A 21,888-nucleotide genomic window follows, 5' to 3' on the forward strand; every position below is an offset into this window, starting at 1 on the left:
AAAGAAGAGGTAGAAAGGTACTCTTTGAGACCTTTGGACTACTATTTACTTATCACCATCCACTATGAACAGATTTTGAGCACATGTATTATTAAGCAGGAGGATGGGCAGGAATTTCTTGTTCCATCCCACTTGGATCCTGCACCATCAAGATCATAGAGCTTAGTGGATATGCTGGTCCCTGTCCATGATTCAACATCTTTCCTGGTGTCATGGACACACTTCATCTAATAATTATTGATGAGCTGTCAGTTCTTGTCCCTCTACCCCCTTTCCCATGAATGTCAGTCACCTTCATCTCTATAAAGGTTCCATAAATCATCTGGGCCTAGATTCTGTGCATGCACAGAAATAAGGATTTAATTTCCAATTCCCTATTTACCAATGCCTTCCAGGAGGAGGCTGTGTCCTTTTCAGGCGAATTCTTTCAATTCTTTGCACATCTCTTGGTGTCATTCCCTTTCTTCCCCTTACCTGTTTTGACAAAACGGTGGAGCCTTAACTGCTCCAGCTGCGTTCTTATTCTGTGCTTTCAGACTCTTGACAATTCCAGACTCTAAACAAAGGCCAGAATTCTCTCAAACTCCATTTTGGATGATCCCTTCTCCGCTCTAGAACCTACAATGCTTCCTCTATTCTCTGGTGCCCTGCCAACCCTTTAATACTCATATCTGGTGGCTAAATCGTTATACATTTGTTTCTCTATTAGTAGGAGATCCTGAGGTTTAATCACGTTTTCTCAGTTTACTGGGATTGCCATGAGAGCGGGTGTGTTTCCTCGCAGTCGTTCTTCACACCCAGCTACAGATTTGCCCCATCACCTCATTCTTGTTTTTGCATGCAAAGAATTTTAACCTGATCCCTTGGCCTCGTCCGGTTTATCTCCTAGCCTCAGTAATTTTGCCCGAGTCCCTAGAGCCTACTCCGCCCCCACCCCCGCGCGCGCAGTGCATGCCGGTCTTAGCCCCTCTGTAGGGAAAGAGGGTCCGCCATGTTCCCCGGCGGCGCCGCCGCTTGGCTCTGGTAGCCGCCGCCCCCGCCCCCAACCCCGCCCGGCCCAGAGCCTAGCCGAGCCCCGGGCCCAGCATGGCCGCCCCGGAGCCGGCCAGGGCTGCACCGCCCCCGCCCCCGCCCCCGCCGCCCCCTCCTGGGGCTGACCGCGTCGTCAAAGGTGAGAGGTGGACGAAGCCCTGGGGGCCTGGCCTGAGGAGCTAGCTGTGTGTGAGGGCGGGCGGGAGACCGTCCCCTCGGGAGTGGGCCCGGAAGGGCGGGCGAGTGACTGGCTCCCTCCCTTGGGGAGTGGCCCCTGGGCGGGCCCCTGCTGGGCAGAGCTGAGTCGGTGGCAGTGGCTCCGCGGTCTCCCGCTTGCTTTCAGGCCGGGGCGGAGGTTTTGCTCCCGTGGCTTCCTAGTCCAAGGGGAGAGGCTGCTAGCTGCAGCTCATGAACCGCTTTTCTTCCCACTCGGCCTGTCAGAGCGGTGCAGGGGCCACGATTCGCTTCCTGCCCCGCGACAGCTGCACTTCTGGCTTGCCGGGGCGAACAGAGGGGCTCAGAGACCTTCAGCCGCGCGAGGCTCGCCAGTGAGCAGTCAGAAATCACCTCGGCTTTGGCCCACGCCTGCTACCCGGTGACAGAAGTCCGCCCTATCCGCGCCTAGCTAGCGCCAGCCGCAGGGATTCACTTTTGGCCGTCTGGTGCCACCAGGCGCAGAAATTCGGGGAATCTTGTGGGATTGGACCACGGTAAAGGATCGGGGTAGGAATTGGGAGGCCAGCCTTTATAGTGCAGAAAGGGAGAAAAAGCAGTATAAACGAAAAAAAAAAAATCCTTGTGGATATGAAGTATTTACTTAGAAAACCATCAACTCTTTGGTCAAAAAGGGTTACCCCTCCCAACAAACACACACCCACACACTCAACCTAGACGAAAAAGTTAAATGTTTCTCAGCCAGGGCAGAATTTATGGATGTTTACCCACAACAGCAGATTAATTTAAAATAGAGAAATTAAGGGCTAATTGAGAGTTGCTTAGGATTCCAAGCTCCCTGGGAGAGCCTACCAACCTCAAACATTTGCTGTGGAGGTGAAAAACAATTGAAATGATTCTCTTTACGATGTAGCTTGATTGATATTTGAAATCGTAGAATAAACTTTTCCTTATTTGTATTGTATTTATTTTTAAAATTATAAGTACTTTTATTTTCATTCAGCTTCTCAAATACCCTGGCACAGTATTTAAACACTGTTAACCTACTTTTTGAAATCTGGCTCATGTTTCCATTAAAATATTTAAAAACAAGAAAACTTTTTTTTTTTTAATAAAAAATTTTAAGCCGGAGCCTTCTTTGGTTCTTAAAAGATTAATACTAATTTGGCCCGCCGTGGTGGCTCATACCTGTAATCCCAGCACTTTGAGAGGCTGAGGCAGGCAATTGTTTGCGCTCAGGAGTTGGAGACCAGCTTGGGCAACATAGCGAAACCTTGTCTCTATCGAAAATACAAAAAAATAAAAATTAGCTGGGCATGGTGGCACGCCCCCGTAGTCGCAGCTGCGCAAGAGGCTGAGGCACGAGAATCTCTTGAGCCCGAGAGGTGGACGTTGCAGTGAGGTGAGATTGTGCCACTGGGCGACAGAGCCAGACCCTGTCTCCAAAAAAAAAAAAAGCCCAAAACACTGCTTAGCACCTAGGCTTAAGTGGATTGTTTTTAAAGTTAGTAGTATATCCATTTGGGCCAGGCATTGGAATGAACTGCATAAACAGTTTATGGAATTTTTTTACAGAGAAATCTTAAAAATAAAATTTAAAGAATAATAATGCAGGCATTCATTCTATCAAGAAATCCTGGAGCCTTATGGGGGTGGGAACGGGGACATTGGCTACCTCTTCATTTTCTGACTGTAATTCTGTGTTGTGTGTTCATTTCCCTGGGCACTTTTCACCAGACTGTTAGATGGGATAACCAATCACATTCCTGAACAATGAGTTTATGCTATCCTTATGCTTGTGAAGCTTCTTATTCCTCGTCATATATATGGTAATGTTTTTTCTGTACTGCTTTAATGCAGTAAAAATAAGATTCCAAACATAAGGCAATTTCCTTAGGGGTGAGTTTTGAGTCCAAGGCAGTCATATTTGCAGATTATTGGTGTGGAATAAAAGCCATTTGAATTACATAAATAGGAAAGGAGCTTGTTAATATAGAAAATTATAGTTAAATAAAGGTCAGGGTTGTATCTCTTGTGCTTTATTGTGCCCTCTTCATAGAGACCACTTTCATTTCTTTATGGAATTTGTTAACCAGTTGGAATACCTATATAGAGCCTATGTTTAAAAATGATGTGTAACAGACTAGTTTGCATTGCTCATGGAGTGTCCTGCATTTACTGGGAAATTCACCTTTCATACAGATCCAGAAATCCACTTTTCAATTTCATCTTCAGGATTCTTCCTTGCCTTTTATTCAGCAATTATACTATAATGTGATACCCAATGTTAGAGAATACTGGTTGCCTGAAGATAAAAGATGACTGTGTGAGTTCAGCTTAAGTTTAACTTATTAAAATCTAAATTTCTTTTTATTTATTTATTTTTTGAGACAGAGTTTCGTTCTTGTTACCCAGACGGGAGTGCAATGGCGCGATTTCGGCTCACCGCAACCTTCGCCTCCTGGGTTCAGGCAATTCTCCTGCCTCAGCCTCCTGAGTAGCTGGGATTACAGGCACGCACCACCATGCCCAGCTAATTTTTTGTATTTTTAGTAGAGACGGGGTTTCACCATGTTGACCAGGATGGTCTCGATCTCTTGACCTCGTGATCCACCCGCCTCGGCCTCCCAAAGTGCTGGAATTACAGGCTTGAGCCACCACGCCTGGCCTTATTTATTTATTTTTTAAATAAAAAAATTTACTAATTTAATTTACTTCTTTTTTTTTTAATAAGATGGGGGTTTCACCATGTTGGTCAGGCTGGTGGTCTTGAACTCCTGACCTCAGGTGATCTGCCCACCTTGGCCTCCAAAGTGCTTGGATTACAGGCATGAGCTACCACGCCCGGCCTAAAATCTAAATTTCTTTTAAGTCCAGAATGTGCTGGTAGTTTTGTATTCATACATTTTCATAGTAGTGATATTATGGAGACCATATGTTGGCATTGAATGCCAGTAGTCTTTTTCTCCATGGAACAACAAATTTTTTTTTTTTGAGATGGAGTTTCGCTCTTGTTGCCCAAGCTGGAGTGCAGTGGCATGATCTGGGCTCATTGCAACCTCTGTCTTCAGGGTTCAAGCAAGTCTACTGCCTCAGCCTCCAGAGTAGCCGCGATTACAGGCATGTGCCACCACATCCAGCTGATTTTTTTTGTATTTTTAGTAGAAATGGAGTATCACCATTTAGCCAGGCTGGTCTCGAACACCTGACCTCAGGTGGTCGGCCTGCCTTGGCCTCCCAAAGTGCTGGGATTACAGGCATGAGCCACTGTGCCTGGCCTGTCTCCCTGGAACTTGTTATGTCTAAATTTTTTTAAAAATTGTACTTTAAGTTCTGGGGTACATGTGCAGAACATGCAGGTATACATGTGCCATGGTGGTTGGCTGTATCCATTACCCTGTCATCTACATTAGGTATTTCTCCTAATGCTGTCTCTCTCCTAGTCTCCTACCCCTCAAGTGTCTAAATTTTATGCTCTGTGCTTCTTCTAGTCATAAGTCCTACATTTTATGGTCATGTAGATTTTTAAGTGTATATAGGTCTTTCCATGTTTAAGATCAGATACCTGAAATTCACTTTTTGTGAAGTTTGAGAGCTCACAATAGGTGATTCATGTGTAAATGTGATGAGCTTGTCACTAAAATTATTAGTGGTAATTCCATATAATTGATTATGGGTGGTTAGGTTTTTTGGTTGATTAAATTCAGTTCTGAGCCTACTCCAGCTGCTGGCTCAGGTAAAATTCTTCCTCTGTTTGAAAGATGATGTGGCCTGGTGTGGTGGCTCACGCCTGTAATCCCAGCACTTTGGGAGGCCAAGGTGGATGGATCACAATTTCAGGAGTTCAAGACCAGCCTAACCAACATGATGACACCTCGTCTCTACTAAAAATGCAAAAATTAGCCAGGCGTGGTGGCACATGCCTGTAATCCTAGCTGCTCATGAATGAGACTGAGGCGGGAGAATCGCTTGAACCTGGGAGGCAGAGGTTGCAGTGAGCTGAGATCGCACCACTGCACTGCAACCGGGTGACAGAACAAGATTCCGTCTCAAAAAAAAAAAAAAAAAAGAAAGTTGATGTAACTCAACTGATAAAGTGAGATGGTATATACCCTTTTAATGATATTCTGTTAGGCATTCTTTAGATATGTTGGAAATAAGAAAAAGGAAACAAATTAGGAAAAACAATCATATCGGCTTGTGTGTCTTTCTACCACATCAGCATAGGTATACATAATTAAAGCACAAAACCCTGAATTTATATATATTGCTTTTCCTCTTTCCCACAAAGTTTACTTGACCAGATACCTCCTTTTCCCCCAGACACTTAAAAAAATGTACTTTTTGCTTTGTATACCAGGTTCTGGACTTGTAAAGCTGGATTGTCTCTTGAGATTATCATGCCTATTAGTATTAATAGAAAAATTCACCTTTTTACTTAGAGAGCATTGTCAATATTGAGTATATGTTCATTTTAGCACCTACACTGTGACTCATTTTCTTAACGTTGGTTTATTTCCTGGGTTATATTAACCTCAAATTATCAGACTTTCAGACTGAGCCAAAATGCTAAAGTTTATGTGTTTTACTATTTTTTTTAAGCGAAAGTATTTCTGATTGGCAACATTAGGATTCATTTAGATTCTGTTGCCAGTTGTCCTGCTTATAAATCTGAAGTCATTTGGCAAAAGTATTTTCCAGTACCTTTTTTTAAGGAGGATTACTTATTTATTTTTGAGTTGGAGTTTCACCCTTTTTGCCCAGGCTAGAGTGCAATGGTGCGATCTTGACTCACTGCAACTTCTGCCTCCCAGGTTCAAGTGATTCTCCTGCCTCAGCCTCCCTAATAGCTGGGATTACAGGCATACACCACCACGTGCAGCTAATTTTCTATTTTTAGTAGAGATGGGATTTCTCCATTTTGGTCAGGCTGATCACAAACTCCTGACCTCAGGTGATCCACCTGCCTCAGCCTCCCAAAGTGCTGGGATTACAGGCATGAGCCACTGCACCTGGCCAGATTACTTATTTTCATTATAGATTTTCAGATAACCCATGTAGCCTTGGTGTGACATAGCTACCTTAGTGATTCTTGCTAGGTCTATTTCATTATATTTTAAAGCAGCTTGAATGTTAATTTTTGTTTACAAAGTCTACTTTGTGGACTTAACTCTGTAAAAAGATAACTCCTGGAAATTATTTTTCTTTTACTTTTCACTCCCATTACTGTTAACCATACTAAAATAAATCTTTAGGCCAGGTGCCTCAAGTGGTTCATGCTTGTAATCCCAGCACTTTGGGAGGCCAAGGTGGGAGAATCACTTGAGGTCAGGCATTAGAGACCAGCCTGGCCAACATGGTGAAACCCGATCTCTACTAAAAATACAAAAATTAGCTGGGCGTAGTGGCATGTGCCTGTAATCTCAGCTACTCAGGAGGCTGAAGCAGGAGAATCACTTGAACCTGGGAAGTGGAGGCTGCAGTAAGCTGAAATTGTGCCATTGCACACCAGCCTGGATGACAGAGCAGCATTCCATTTCAAAAAAATAAAAATAAAATAAATCATCAGTACCATGTGTCCTAGTGAAAGCAAAGGAATGGAGAGAGAGAAAAAAAGAGCAAGTGTGTGATGGGATGGGGAAAGAGGGAGAGGGAACCCTATGGTAACAAATTATCTTTTTTTTTTATTTGAGACGGAGTTTCGCTCTTGTTACCCAGGCTGGAGTGCAATGGCGCGATCCCGGCTCACCGCAACCTCCACCTCCTGGGTTCAAGCAATTCTCCTGCCTCAGCTTCCTGAGTAGCTGGGATTACAGGCACGTGCCACCATGCCCAGATAATTTTTGAATTTTTAGTAGAGACGGGGTTTCACCATGTTGACCAGGATGGTCTCGATCTCTTGTGCTCGTGATCCACCCGCCTCGGCCTCCCAAAGTGCTGGGATTACAGGCATGAGCCACCGCACCTGGCCCAGTAACAAGTTATCTTTAAAGGAAAATGCCAAGTTGGAAATACAGCTGCTCAGAGTGAGGCAAAAGCTTCAGGTTCGAGAGTTATTGAATGAATTGGCAAGAGTTGTAAGGAAAAGTTTGACAAAAAGAACCTTGATTTATTAAAGTGTGCCAATCATATGACTTCATTTCACCATAAAAATTTTTTATACACAGATGAAATAAGCAGAAACTAATTGGGCATCTGTGTATGGCATGTAAAATTAATTTTGGAACATCACAGTCATCAAAACAAATATTTATTTATTTGTTTGTTTATTGAGATGGAGTCTTGCTCTGTCACCCAGGCTGGAGTGCAGTGGCATGATCTCAGCTCACTGCAACCTCTGCCTTTCAGGTTCAAGCAATTCTCCTGTCTCAGCCTCCCAAGTAGCTGGGACTACAGGCACCCACCACCACACCCAGCTAATTTTTGTGTTTTTAGTAGAGACAGGGTTTTACCATATTGGTCAGGCTAGTCCCAAACTCCTGACCTCAGGTGACCTGCCTCAGCCTCCCAAAGTGCTGGGATTATAGGCGTGAGCCATTGCACCTGACCAGTAAATATTTATTAAATGCCTGTTATATCACAAAACTGTAGGAGAGCAACAAAAGTGTAAAATATAAAATACAGCAAGTTGTCTGAGTTCAGAGGAGGTAGTGATGACTCTGGAATGGAATGATTTAGGAAGGACTTGTATAGAAGCAAAGGGGCCTTGAAGGATTATTAGGATTAAAGTAGAGAATTGAGACCATTTATTTGTGCAACAGTTATTGAGTACTACCTTTGTACTAGGCATTGTGCTAGGCACTGATGATACAGAAGTGAATAGGATATTAAGATAGTTTCTCTTGGAGTGCTGGCATTCTAGTGGAGGAGACACTGGAATAAAAATATAATGAATTAGGTACAAAGTGCTACTGGAGCTATAAAGAAGGGATTGGCTGTCTTTGAGGAAAAGCATTACTGAGAGGATAATGTTTCTAGGTAGTCCTTAAAGGATGAATAGAATTTCTACAGACAGAAAATGGGGTTAGAGTAGGGAAAACAGAAGCAGAAAGGCATGGAGTTTGAAAAAAGCATGAAATATGTGGCAAAAGTATGTAAAGTGCTTGGCAAGGAGTGCCAGGAATAAGTTAGAAAGGATCTTTTGTACTATAAGATGAGGAACTCTAAAACTTAAGCTATTAAGCAGTATAGCAGTGTATAGTACCTGGATGATTAAAAACACAAGGTCTGGGGTCAGACTGCCAGGGTTTGAATCCTAGCTTTACCACTTAATAACTTTCTCATGCCAGGCACAGTGGCTCAAGCCTGTAATCTCAGCACTATGGGAGGCCGAGGAGGTCGGATCACCTGAGATCGGGAGTTCGAGACCAGCATGACCAACATGGAGAAACCCCGTGTCTACTAAAAATTCAGAATTAACTGGGTGTTGTGGTACATGCCTGTAATCCCAGCTACTTGGGAGGCTGAGGCAGAAGAATCCCTTAAACCTGGGAGGTGGAGGTTGCAGTGAGCCTCCACTCTATTGCACTCTATCTAGCCTGGGCAACAAGAGTGAAACTCCATCTCAAAAAAGAAAAAATAAATAAACCTTCTTGACATGGACAAGATACTTAACAACCCCAAGCCTTAATTTTCTTATCTGTAAAAGGAGCTAATAAAATCTTTTTTTTGTTTGTTTGTTTTTTGAGATGGAGTCTCGCTCTGTAGCCCAGGCTGGAATAATGCAGTGGCAAGATCTCGGCTCACTGCAACCTCCGCCTCCTGGGTCCCCATTCAAGTAGTTCTCCTACCTCAGCCTCCCAAGCAGCTAGGATTAAAGATACAAGCCACCATGCCCAGCTAATTTTTGTATTTTTTAGTAGAGGCAGGGTTTCACCATGTTGGCCAGTATGGTCTTGAACTCCTGACCTCGTGATATGCCCACCTCGGCCTCCCAAAGTGCTAGGATTATAGATAAAATCCTTTTGTAGGGTTTTGAAGAATTAATAGACACTGTACATATAAAGTAGGTACCACAGTGCCTGGCCTGGCACATAGAAAATACTCAACTGATGGTAGCCATCACCATTACTATTATTGGAGGTTTTAAAGTAGAATAGTGACCCAATATCTTGGTTTCTGATAGCTAATTCTGGTCGTATTGTGTACAACAAATTGTTGGAGGGGGAGAAGCTTAAAGCAAGTTGTCTAGTTAGAAGATTAATGGAGTAGTCCCACTGAGGGATGACCAAGGCATGAGAAACTAGAACGACACAAATTCCTACTAATATTAGAAGGTAGGTATATTGAATGAGTGACTGATATGGAAGTGAAATAGGTGAGCAACAGTTTTTTTAAGGAAACAATAAAATAGTTTTGCTTTAGGGATAGATTAAATTGGGCGATTGTAGTTAAATGTGAAAATTGGAATGATATATAAAAGACTGACTGGTTAAATTGAGAACCTTGAAAATAAGATTCAAGGTTTTCTTTTTCTTTATTCATTAAGAAACTACTCCAAGTTTTTGAGTAGGTTAATTTAGCTACTTTGTTTCATCAAAGAGGAAGAAGAGTTAGATTTTTCTAGTAAAGGATAAGAACTTGAACTAGTATTGCAACAGTGGAGATTTGGGAAAATAGAATTTGAAGAATCAATAGGACTTAGAGTTCAGAGAGAACAATGACACCAAAATTTTGAGTGGTAGAGAATGGTGATACCTTAACAGGTAAGGAGTAAGCCAGAAAGGGGAGCCAATTTTGAGGGAAAGGTATATTTAAAGAACCACCACAAATTAAAAGAGACTCAAGGGATACCTTGAAATTTTGAAGACAATGCTGTTGGATTTATTGAATCTTTCTCTAAAGCATGTGGCTAATCCGTACTTTACACCTGGCAAGCAAATGGTTATATCATTCTTCATGATGAGGCTTTTTTTTTTTTTTTAAACCTCAGGACAGGATCTTGCTCTGTCACCCAGGCTGGAATGCAGGGGCATGATCAAAGCTCACTATAGGCTTAAACTCCTGGGCTCAAGCGATCCACCATCTCAGTCTCCTAAGTAGCTGGGACTACAGGCACACACCACCATGCCTGGCTAATTTTGTTTAGTTTTTATGGAGATGGAGTTCTCACTATGTTGGCCAGATTGGTCTCAAACTCCTGGGCTCCAGTGATTGTCCTGCCTTGGCCTGCCAAAGTGCTAGGGTTACAGGTGTGAGCCACTACACCCAGCCATGATGTCTTCTTTTTTTTTTTTTTTTGAGACAGTTTCGCTCTTGTTACCCAGGCTGGAGTGCAATGGCGCAATCTCGGCTCATCACAACCTCTGCTTCCTGGGTTCAGGCAATTCTCCTGCCTCAGCCTCCTGAGTAGCTGGGATTACAGGCACACGCCACCGTGCCCAGCTAATGTTTTGTATTTTTAGTAGAGACGGGGTTTCACCATGTTGACCAGGATGGTCTCGATCTCTTGACCTCGTGATCCACCCGCCTTGGCCTCCCAAAGTGCTGGGATTACCAGCTTGAGCCACCGCGCCCAGCCGTTGATGTCTCCTTTTGTCAAAATTGTCACTGTGTTGGTATAAAGATAGATGATATAGGAGCAGCATTCTGAAGACTCCAATTTCAACTATGACTCTGCTTTTTACTAGTCAAACCCCTTGAGAAGCAACTTAATGTCTCTGAACCTGTTATCTCTCATTTGTGAAATAGAGATAAAACTTGACTGATCCTGTACTCCCAACACTTTGGGAGGCTGAGGCGAGCAGATCACCTGAGGTCAGGTGTTCGAGACCAGCCTGGCCAACATGGTGAAACCCTGTCTCTACTAAAAATGCAAAAATTAGCCAGGCGTTGGCCAGGCGCAGTGGTTCATGCCTGTAATCCCAGCACTTTGGGAGGCTGAGGCGAGCAGATCATCTGAGGTCAGGAGATCGAGACCACCCTGGCCAACATGGTGAAACCTCGTCTCTACTAAAATATGAAAAAATTAGCCGGGCATGGTGGTGTGTGCCTTTAGTCCCAGCTGCCCAGGAGGCTGAGGCAGAGGAATCTCTTGAACCCGGGAGGCAGAGTTTGCAATCAGTGCAGCAGAATGCTGCTCCTATATCATACCACTTAACTTAGCCTGGCCACAGAGCAAGACTGTCTTAAAAAAAAAAAATTAGCCAAGGCTGGTCTGAGTGCAGTGGTGTTTACAACTAATTGATCACAACCAGTTACAGATTTCTTTGTTACTTCTCCACTCCCACTGCTTCACTTGACTAGCCTTAAAAAAAAAAAAAAAAAAAAAAAAAGCCGAGCCTGGTGGCAGGCACCTGTAATCCCAGCTACTCGAAGGCTGAGGCAGGGATAATCACTCGAACCTGGGAGGCAGAGGTTGGAGTGATCTGAGATCTCACCATTGCACTTCATCCTGTGTTACAGAGCAAGACTGTCTCAAAAACAAAACAAAACAAAAACTTGCCTGACCAACCTCACAGTATGTCCCTGGGAATCATGTGGGATCATGTATGTGAAAGTACTTGATAAACTGTGAATAAGTGAATAAAACACTATAAATATATTGTCATTGCTACTTGAATTAGTGTCATTATACAAGTATTTGGAAAGTATACTCAAGTCTGTAAACATTTATTAATACCTGTGTTCTGTTTTTTTTGTTTGTTTGTTTTTGGTTTTTTTGAGATGGAGTCTCACTATGTTGCCCCAGCTGGAGTGCAGTGGTGAGATCTTAGCTCAGTGCAACTTCTACCTCCCAGGTTTGAGCGATTCTGCTTCAGCCTCCCAAGTAGCTGGGATTACAGGCATCTGCTGCCACGCCTGGCTAAGTTTTGTATTTTTAGTAGAGATGGGATTTTACCATGTTCGCCAGGCTGGTCTTGAACTCCTGACCTCAAGTGATATGCCCACCTTGGCCCCCCAAAATGCTGGGATTACAGGTGTGAGCCACCACACCTGGCCAGTTCTTAAGTTTTAGATAGGTTATCACATAGACATTGACAATGGTGGGACTTAGAGTGAATAAGACTTGTGGGCCAGAAACTTGAGCTTATGATGACTAGTTTAATAGATAGCAGGGACAAGGGTAAACTAGCTAGAAGGCATGAATCTCAAAAGAAGAGGCTTTTTTTTTTTTCCTTAGTACTGTGATGTTGGAAGTGCTAATGGGGAGCTGAGAGAATGCTGAAGCCTTCTCTGATGGGATTAGTGGAATGTGGAAAAATGAGCACCATCCTCTTTGAAAAAAGAATTTGAGAAGTGATGTCCTTCAGGAGACCCAAGATTCGATTAAACTAGAATGATGAAGACAGTATTCTGTGTAGTGCTAAAGAACAGAGAGAGGCTACTCTGGGCAACTCTGCCTATGGGATAGCCCTGTTCTGTCTGTGGAACAGCCCCCCCCCCAAAAAAAAAGAGACTGTATGCGTGTATGTAGGGGATTTGGGAGAGATTGAAACATCTTACAATAGGATTCTGAAGTCCTCAATGAAAAGGATGGAGGGAGAACAGGGAGAAGGAAATGGTATAAAGGAAAGATATGTGGGTAAAAATTTAGAAGTATAGATGCAGAGACTGTATTTTGGACAGTTGCCAAGGATGGCAATGATGGGAAGCATGAATTTTAGAAATGGTTGGCATCCCTCTGCCTTAGATGACCTTAGGCATCTGAATGATACTTTGGAGTCAAGTTATTCACTTGGCACAGGCTGCACCTCAGTTGAAGTTAGAGGCCTAATAGGGCTAAGAGGGCAGTCCTTGCTTAGAATTGGAGAACAGGATCAGTTAATTCTCAAGTTTCCTTGCCCAGTGGTAGAAAGAGTAAGAAGATCTCTGTACCACCACCCCCTCTTTACCAATTTCTGATTAGTCTGTGTCCTCGGTTAATTTTTCCAACTTTCTAAATTAAAATGTTTTCACTCCTTGTTTTTTAGCCACCGTACAATAAATTTGAGTGAAAATACCTTGTGAATGTTAGTGACTACTATGTAGATAGGCCCTTCATGCCAAAATTTGAATGAAAGGAAGATTTTCAACAGAACAGTTTGATCTGTTGATCAAAGCGAATGTTACCAAATCAGCTCTTCCAGTATTGATAACTTGGTGACTTGAGGTGATTTTGTAGCTCTTTTGTTTAGGTTTCGTTTTGTTTTTGAGTTTGCTCTTGTCACCCTGGCTGGAGTGCAGTGGTATGATCTTGGCTCACTCAACCTCTGCCTCCCAGATTCAAGCAATTCCCCTGCCTCAGCCTCCTGAGTAGCTGGGGTTGCAGACTCTCGTCACCACGCCCAGTTAATTTCTGTACTTTTAGTAGCGACAGAGTTTCACGATGTTGGCCAGGCTGGTCTCGAATTCCTGAGCTCAGGTGATCCGCCCCTCTCAGCCTCCCAAAGTGCTGGTATTATAGGTGTGGAGACACCACATTCAGCCAATCTTGTAGCTCTTTAGGTTGTTTCAACAAATCATCTGTTATTAGCCATTTCAGTTGTTGACTGTTTATGTTGCATTTATATACATTTATGTTCTGTAATCCCAGCATTTTGGGAGGCCGAGGCAGGTGGATCACGAAGTCAAGAGATCGAGACCATCCTGGTCTACATGGTGAAACCCCGTCTCTACTAAAAATACAAAAAAATTAGCTGGGCACAGTGACGCGTGCCTGTATTCCCAGCTACTCAGGAGGCTGAGGCAGGAGAATTGCCTGAACCCAGGAGGCGGAGGTTGCAGTGAGCCGAGATTGCGCCATTGCACTCCAGCCTGGGTAACAAGAATGAAACTCCATCTCAAAAAAAAAAAAGAGTTGCAAAACAAAATAGTAGTTGAGCATTAATTTTTTTTTTTTTTTTGAGATAGAGTCTCAGTCTGTCACCCCAGGCTAGAGTGCAGTGGTGCGATCTTGGCTCCTTGCAGCCTCCACCCCAACAGGTTCAAGTGATTCTTCTCATGCCTCAGCCTCCCAAGTAGCTGGGACTACAGGTGTGCACCACCACGCCCAGCTAGTTTTTGTATTTAGTAGAGATGGGGTTTCACCATGTTGGCCAGGATGGTCTCAGTTTCTTGACCTTGTGATCCACCTGCCTCAGCCTCCCAAAAGTGCTGGGATTACAGGCATGAGCCACTGCACCTGGTCAGAATGCAGCATCTTAAATAGCATCTCTTTTTCCCAAGTAGAGTGCTAAAAAAAACAATTTTCTGACCTGATGAAAAAACTGTGATTCTATCTTGATCTCCAAAATTTCTATTAGTAAGAAATATTTAATCTTAGTTTTATAATGTCCCAAAAGTAACACTTGATTTATTTAGTAATCAATTCATTAAATATTTTTTAAACAATTACTCTACCATGAAGGCCGATTTGGTTATAGCATCTTTAATGGTTTGTTTAATCGTTGGTTGGTAAAAAACTTACTTTTAATACTTTGTTTAACTTTGGTTGGTAAAAAACATACTTTGGTTGGTAAAAAACATACTTTAATAAGGCTTTTAATTTTTTAGAATCTTGACATGCTATATGTGGGGGTAAAATATATTTTAATGCCTTATTCTAGATGAGTAAAAAGTAATGGTAATTGATGTTTCTTGTGAAGGTAAAATAAACAAGGTTTAGTTTTATTTTACTAGATATCAACAAAAAAGAAAAAAAAAAAAGGGATTGGCCAGGTATGGTGGCTCACGCCTGTAATCCCAGCACTTTGGGAGGCTGAGGTGGGTGGATCATGAGGTCAGGAGTTTGAGACCAGCCTGGCCAACATGGTGAAACCCCATCGCTACTAAAAATACATTAATTAGCTGGGCATGGTGGCGGGCACCTGTAGTCCCAGCTATTCAGGAGGCTGAGGCAGAGGAATCACTTGAACCCGGGAGCGGGAGGTTGCAGTGAGCCAAGATCAAGCTACTGTACTCCAGCCTGAGTGACAAAGTGAGACTCCATCTCAAAAAAAAAAGGATTAGTGATTTCAGTCTTTTAGAAATGGTTGACATCCCTCTGCCTTAGTTTTTATCTCACTTGTAAAGGATTGAGTTCTTCCTTAATGTTTCTTTCTGTAATGAGAACGTGGTTATATTCTTTCTTAGGTAATTTATATGAATCTAACCCAGTTTTGTTGTTACTGTTTTTGTTTTTAATTACTGTAAGTTGAGATGTAAAGGAGCAGTTGGTCCTGTACATTTCCAAGCTTCTCTGTAATAATTGGTAATCACAATGATGACCCTGAAGCATCAGGAAAATACTATATAGTATATGCTCAGATATAAAGATTTTTTTTTTTTTTTGAGACAGAGTCTCACTCTGGTGCCCAGACTGTAGTGCAGTGGTGCAGCCTAGGCTCACTGCAACCTCTGCAACCCTGAGTTTAAGTGATTCTACGGCCTCAGCCTCCAAGTAGCTGGGGCTACAGGCTCGCACCACCATGCCCAGCTAATTTTTGTATTTTTTGTAGAGATGGGTTTTACCATGTTGGCCAGGCTCGTCTTGAACTCCTTACCTCAAGTGATCCACTGGCCTTAGCCTCCTCAAGTGCTGGGATTACAGGCATGAGCTACTATGCCTGGCCTAATTTTCTATTTTAAAAAATCAGAAAAGAGGGAACTGCCTTACATTTCAGTCTGTATTTATTACACTCTTAATGTACATTTCTCTCTCATTTTTTTTTTTTTTTTTTTTTTTTTGGAGACAAAGCTTTGCTCTTGTTACTCAGGCTGGAGTGCAGTGGTGTGATCTTGGTTCACTGCAACCTCTGCTTCCCAGGATCAGACAGTTCTGCCTCAGCCTCCCCAGTAGCTGGGATTATTGGCATATGCCACCATGCCCAACTAATTTTGTATTTTTGGCAGAGGCGGGATTTCTCCATGTTGGTCTGGCTTGTCTTGAGCTCTCAACCTCATGTGATCTGCCTGCCTGGGCTCCCAAAGTGCTGGGATTACAGGCATGAGCCACTGTGCTTGGCCTTCTCTCTCTATTTTGAAGAACAAAGTACTATTCAGTAAGGAGCCTGAAACTGTTTCAGTTCAAGCTTATTTTGAATGCATAAACATTTACTTGTTGGATCAATAAAAAGGAATAAAAAAATTTATAGTAATTTTTCCTAGGCATATGACCTCAAAATTGTGCTTAGATGCCATTGAAATAGATGTTCATGTTTTCCATTTCATTCATCAAGTATCACTTAAAAACAGTACAGTTGGTGATTTCTTATAGAAATCATAAATATATACTGCAACAGTGAGAAAACCAACTACTTAACTATGACAAAATGGGAACTTTTGGTTAAATTTGTAGGGATAGGCCAGGTTTGGTGGCTCATACCTGTAATCCCAGCACTTTGGGAGGCTGAGGTGGGAGCATCGCCTGAGGTTATGAGTTCGACACCAGCCTGGCCAACAGGCAGAAACAGAAATTAGCTGGGCTTGGTGGTGGGCGCCTGCAATCCCAGCTGCTCAGCAGGCTGAGGCAGGAGAATTGCTTGAGCCCAGAAGGTGGAGGTTGCAGTGAGCCGAGGTGGTGCCACTGCATTCCAGCCCAGGCGACAGAGCGAGACTCTGTCTCAAAAAAAAAAAAAAAAAAATTGCTGGCATAAATTTGCAATAATACTATTTTACACAAAATCAAAAGTGTTGCATCTCAAACAGTTTAGATGGAAGTGAAGATGATTTGACTTTGGGAGGCCGGGGCAGGCAGATCATGAGGTCATGAGATCCAGACATCCTGGCTAACATGTGGAAACCCTGCATCTACTAAAAATAGCAAAAAATTAGCCGGGCATTGTGGCACATGCCTGTAGTCCCAGCTACTCAGGAGGCTGAGGCAGGAGAATCGCTTGAACCCAGGAGGCGGAGGTTACAGTGAGCCCAGATCGTGCCACTGCACTCCAGCCTGGGCGACAGAGTGGGACTCCGTCTCAAAAAAAAAAAAAGCGCATTAGATGACTCAAAAAGTAACTCCAACAGTAAGGAATGCACTAGTTTTAAATATATGCATAAAGATTTTGAATGTAAGTGTTTTGTGAAACATTAAGGTAGGAGAAAAATCAGTATTTTGAAATTACGATATATTTTAAGTCTACTAAATTAATTTACATTTCAGAAGTAAGCATCTAGTGTTTGGTCTGTATCTCTAAAAGTATATAGTCAAGTTAGTCAGAAAAAGTTGTTTTTATGTTCTTATTAGAAAGGAACATGGTAAATCAGCTTGTATTTGGGATTTCTTTCTATTTAGGCTTATTTGGTATTAAAGTGTTGTCAGTCTTATTTTGAGACTTTGTCTCGCTATGTTGCCCAGTCTGATCTCCAGTTTTTTTACCTCAAATGATCTTCCTGTCCCAGCCTCCCAAGTAGTTGGGATTACTACTCCCAGCATTAAAAAAGAGTGCATAATAGTATAATACAATATTTTGAGAGTTCTGCCTAAAAATGTTTTAGCTTAAAAAAGCTTTGGTTATCCTGAAAGAACTTAATTTTGTGAGACAATTCATTTCTCCAATAATTCTCAACAAAGAACATGTTATTATAAATACCTTAAAAAAATTTTTTTTTGAGACAGAGTTTTGCTCTTGTTCCCCAGGCCGTAGTGTAGTGGCACAGTCTCGGCTCACTGCAACCTCCACCTCCTAGGTTCAAGCGATTCTTTTACCTCAGCCTCCTGAGTAGCTAGGATTACAGGCGCCTGACACCATGCCCACCTAATTTTTTGTATTTTTAGTAGTTACAGGGTTTCACTATGTTGGCCAGGCTGGTCTCATACTCCTGACCTGAGGCGATCCACCCGCCTCGGCCTCCCAAAGTGCTAGGATTATGGGCATGAGCCACCATGCCTGGCCATAAATAGCTTTAAATGTAGTATAATTTGCTTACTATTTAGAAAAATGCTTCTACTCAATAAATGAAGAAGAAAGAAAACTCCCTGCTTTACAATTTTTATTCTTATCTAGATCCAGTTATTAGTTTTTATGTTAATATATTATTGGTAACTTTTTTTATTAATTAAAAAAATTTGCAGCTGTCCCTTTTCCCCCAACACATCGCTTGACATCTGAAGAAGTGTTTGATTTGGATGGGATACCCAGGGTTGATGTTCTGAAGAACCACTTGGTAAAAGAAGGTCGAGTAGATGAAGAAATTGCACTTAGAATTATCAATGAGGGTGCTGCCATCCTTCGGAGAGAGAAAACCATGATAGAAGTAGAAGCTCCAATCACAGGTAAGCTTATTCATGTTTTGGCTATTATTTTCATTATGTCATTATTTAGTTGCCTGGATTTAAAACTTATTGTTTTCAATTATATTGTATACTAAATCAATATTACATGGACATTGTCTTGAATTTCCAAATTATTTTTCATACTTGAAAAAGATTGCCTGTTTCCAGTGAATAGACATGATTCTAAATAATCTGAGTGTAGAAGTTAGTCTAATATGCTATTGTGAAGGTTTCATCAATTCTGTTAACCATGCTTTAATTTGATTCAATACTTTGCTTTCAGTTGTTAGGTTCAAATACCTTTGTGTCACATCAGATACTAGAAGTGACCATTTAGAGAGCAACAGAAAGTAATGAGTTAGAATGGAGATTTTTAACTGCCACCATTGTAATTTTGTTATCTTGAAACTTAAAACACATCCTTGGAGCTCTAGAGAAGATCTTTATAAATGTAGGTGACAGTTTGTCACTGACCACAAATTTTGTTATTTCTGTTAAACTTTTTTCTAGATCTTGAGCACGTGAATACCTGGTTACACATCATCCTAGTCATGAGTCTTACATTCTACTTTCTTCTCAGACATTTCTTGATAGCATTTATACTATGTCTTGTGTAAAAGAAATTTTAACTTAACTAAAATTTGTTATTTTAGAGAATTTTTTCCCCTTATCTAATAATCTTCTTGTTTCAGTGTGTGGTGACATCCATGGCCAATTTTTTGATCTGATGAAACTTTTTGAAGTAGGAGGATCACCTGCTAATACACGATACCTTTTTCTTGGCGATTATGTGGACAGAGGTTATTTTAGTATAGAGGTAATAATCATATTCTGTCATTTGATTTGCTGTTAAGTGTTAACATAGATACTGTCCCTTAATCCTAGTTTTTACAAGTGCCTGTATTGGCTTTTTAAAATACCTCTGCATATTCTGAAAGTTTTATGAAAAGCTACTATTTATTCCTGTTCTCTCTTTCAAACAATTCAATTAAATTTCTTTGTATAACTGTTTATATAATTATAATTGCCGTTTTTTTTCCCAGTGGAATTTATGAGCAGACTGAGGGGTCTTTATTGCCATGTTAACTAGTGGCCTTAAAAAACTAGTGCTATTTATCTCTCTTTCCCCTAAAGGCAGAAACCATGTGAAAAAAGATTACTTGAATTTTCTCTGAATTAAATCAATGTACAATCAGTATATTGTGAGTTTTTTATTGCTTGAGCCGTAGTACTTCTGTTTCTCCTTATATAGCTATTAAACCTCAAGTATATTATGTGGAATCTTTTATGTATTTTTAAAGTATTAATTTGTTCTTAAAAACTTGAGGCATTAAAATGACCTTTTGATTGTCACTTAACAGGAGATGGTTCCTTTTGCTCCTTTTTCTTTTTTCTTTTCTATTTTTTTTTTTTGAGACAGGGTCTTTGTGGTCCATGCTGGAGTACCTTGGCACCATCATGGCTCAATGTAGCTTTGACCTCTTGTGTTCAAGGGATCCTTCTACCCTAGTCTCTCAATTAGCTGGGACCACAGATACACACCATCATGCTCAGACTAATTTTTAAATTTTTTTTAATGATGGAGTCTTCTATTTTGCCCAGGCTGGTCTTGAACTCCTGGGCTCAAGTGATCCTCCTGCCTTGGCCTCCCAAGGATTACCAATGTGAGCCATGGTGCCTTGCCATCTTTTTAAATTATATAAATAAAATGTGGTAAATATAGAACAATATGTATTTTCCAATATATACATTTTCTTTTTTTAATGAAAAGGGATCATATTATAATATTGCCTGGAACTTGCTTTTTCTTACATCCCTACACTGTGAATATCTTTCCAAGTCAGTAAATAAAAACTCATAACATCATTTTAATAGCTACATTGTTAAAAATAAATAAATAAATAAAAATAAATAAAAGAAAAAAAGAATAGCTACATTGTTTTCTGTCTAATAAGCAAACCATAATTAATCCATTCCTTGTTGTTAGACACTGAAGATACTCCCAGTTTTTCGCCTTTACAAATGATGCCTCAATGAGTCATATTTTTCATACGTCTTTGCATACTTACCCAATTATTTTGGTAGGACAGATTCCTAGAGGTAGAATTATTGGGTCAAATCTCTACCAATAGATACCTATGTTGCACATTTAACATGTTCCAAGCATGTTCTAGGAACTGAACACATATCGATTAATCCTCACAGTAATATTAATGAGGTAAGTACTGTTATTTTATTCATTTCATAGATGAGGAACTTGATGCTTAGATAGGTTAAGTAATTTGTCCAAGGTTGTGTTACTCGTAAACAGCACAGCCAGGCAGTGTGACTCCCAAGTATGTGCTTTTTTTTTTTTCAGGACAGGGTCTTGCCCTGTCGCTCAGGCTGGAGTGCAGTGGTGCAGTCTTGTCTCTTTGCAACCTCTGCTTCCCGGGTTCAAGCTGTCTCTGTCTCAGCCTCCCGAGTAGCTGAGATTACAGGCTCCCACCACCATAAGCATGTGCTTTTAATCACCTTTCCTGGTAGATAGTGAAACCTTACCTGGTCAATTTGTGTTGGTTACTGATCCCCTTCTCTAGTGTTTCCAATATACCTTTTTTTCTGAGGTGTGCTAGGATTCTCAGAGTGGAAGGAAGTTCTAGATTCTGTCTGTCCTGCTTCTCTTAGGAATTTTATTAGCTTGAGTTCTTCTTCCTGCTGCTGGTTTATTAGCCACCTCACCTTTTCCCAAATTATCTCAGAGCTTCAAGAAAATCAGAATATGGCCCATTTTAACAAAAAATTTTCAGGCATTTGACAAAAACAATAAACAGTTTTATGAAACTTATTTGGTAACAAAGTCTGTTAGTGTGCAAGTCCCTGTATAAGATTGTTTTGTAGCTGACTCTTTTAATACATTTTGTTGTTATAAAAGGAAAATAACAAAGAATCAAAATCAGCAATGAGAACAGATTATTTCACTGATTTTATTTTTTTCCCTTTTGAATAAAATGAAGGTGTGAATAGTTACATGTTTAAATATACCTTAATTTATTAACAGTAAAGTTTGGTTGGCTGTGGTGGCTGACACCTGTAATTCCAGCACAGGTCGGCCAAGTCAGACAGATTGCTTAAACCTAAGAGTTTGAGACTAGCCAGAGAAACATGGTGAAACCCTGTCTCCACAGAAAAATACAGAAAGTTAGCTGGGCCTAGTGGCATGTGCATGTAGTCCCAGCTGCTCAAGAGGCTGAGGTGAGAGGACTGCTTTAACCCAGAAGGTCGAGGCTGCAGTGAGCAGTAATTGTGCCATTGCACTCCAACCTGGGTGACAGTCAGACCTGGTCTCTAAAAACAAAAAATAAATGTTTGTTTTTTTCTTTTTGTATATGATTATATAAACTATGTTTATTTCCATATGAAATAGTCCTTCCTTTTTTAAGCAAGTAGGTAAAATGTGAGTCTCTTTCTTATATTAAATCTATTTAGAGAATAGCATCTGCTACAATGTTAAATAATATTTTTATTTG

At 41.2% G+C, this 21,888-nt stretch overlaps 1 protein-coding gene across 8 annotated transcripts in view; it reads left to right on the forward strand.

Annotated features, from left to right (window-relative positions):
• Positions 1-951: 951 nt before the first annotated feature.
• The window catches only part of PPP3CB (protein phosphatase 3 catalytic subunit beta), a 58,908-nt gene continuing 37,971 nt past the window's right edge, over positions 952-21,888 (forward strand). For all 8 annotated transcript variants that reach the window (XM_009009707.4, XM_054242322.2, XM_009009708.4 and 5 more), the window contains exons 1-3: positions 952-1,171; positions 18,179-18,379; positions 19,072-19,196. In XM_009009707.4, coding sequence (XP_009007955.1) covers positions 1,087-1,171; positions 18,179-18,379; positions 19,072-19,196 — 411 coding nt within the window. In that variant the 5' untranslated portion in view covers positions 952-1,086. The remainder of the gene's footprint in view (positions 1,172-18,178; positions 18,380-19,071; positions 19,197-21,888) is intronic.

This window comes from Callithrix jacchus, chromosome 12 (genome assembly GCF_049354715.1).
Source record: "Callithrix jacchus isolate 240 chromosome 12, calJac240_pri, whole genome shotgun sequence".
NCBI lineage: Eukaryota > Metazoa > Chordata > Mammalia > Primates > Cebidae > Callithrix > Callithrix jacchus.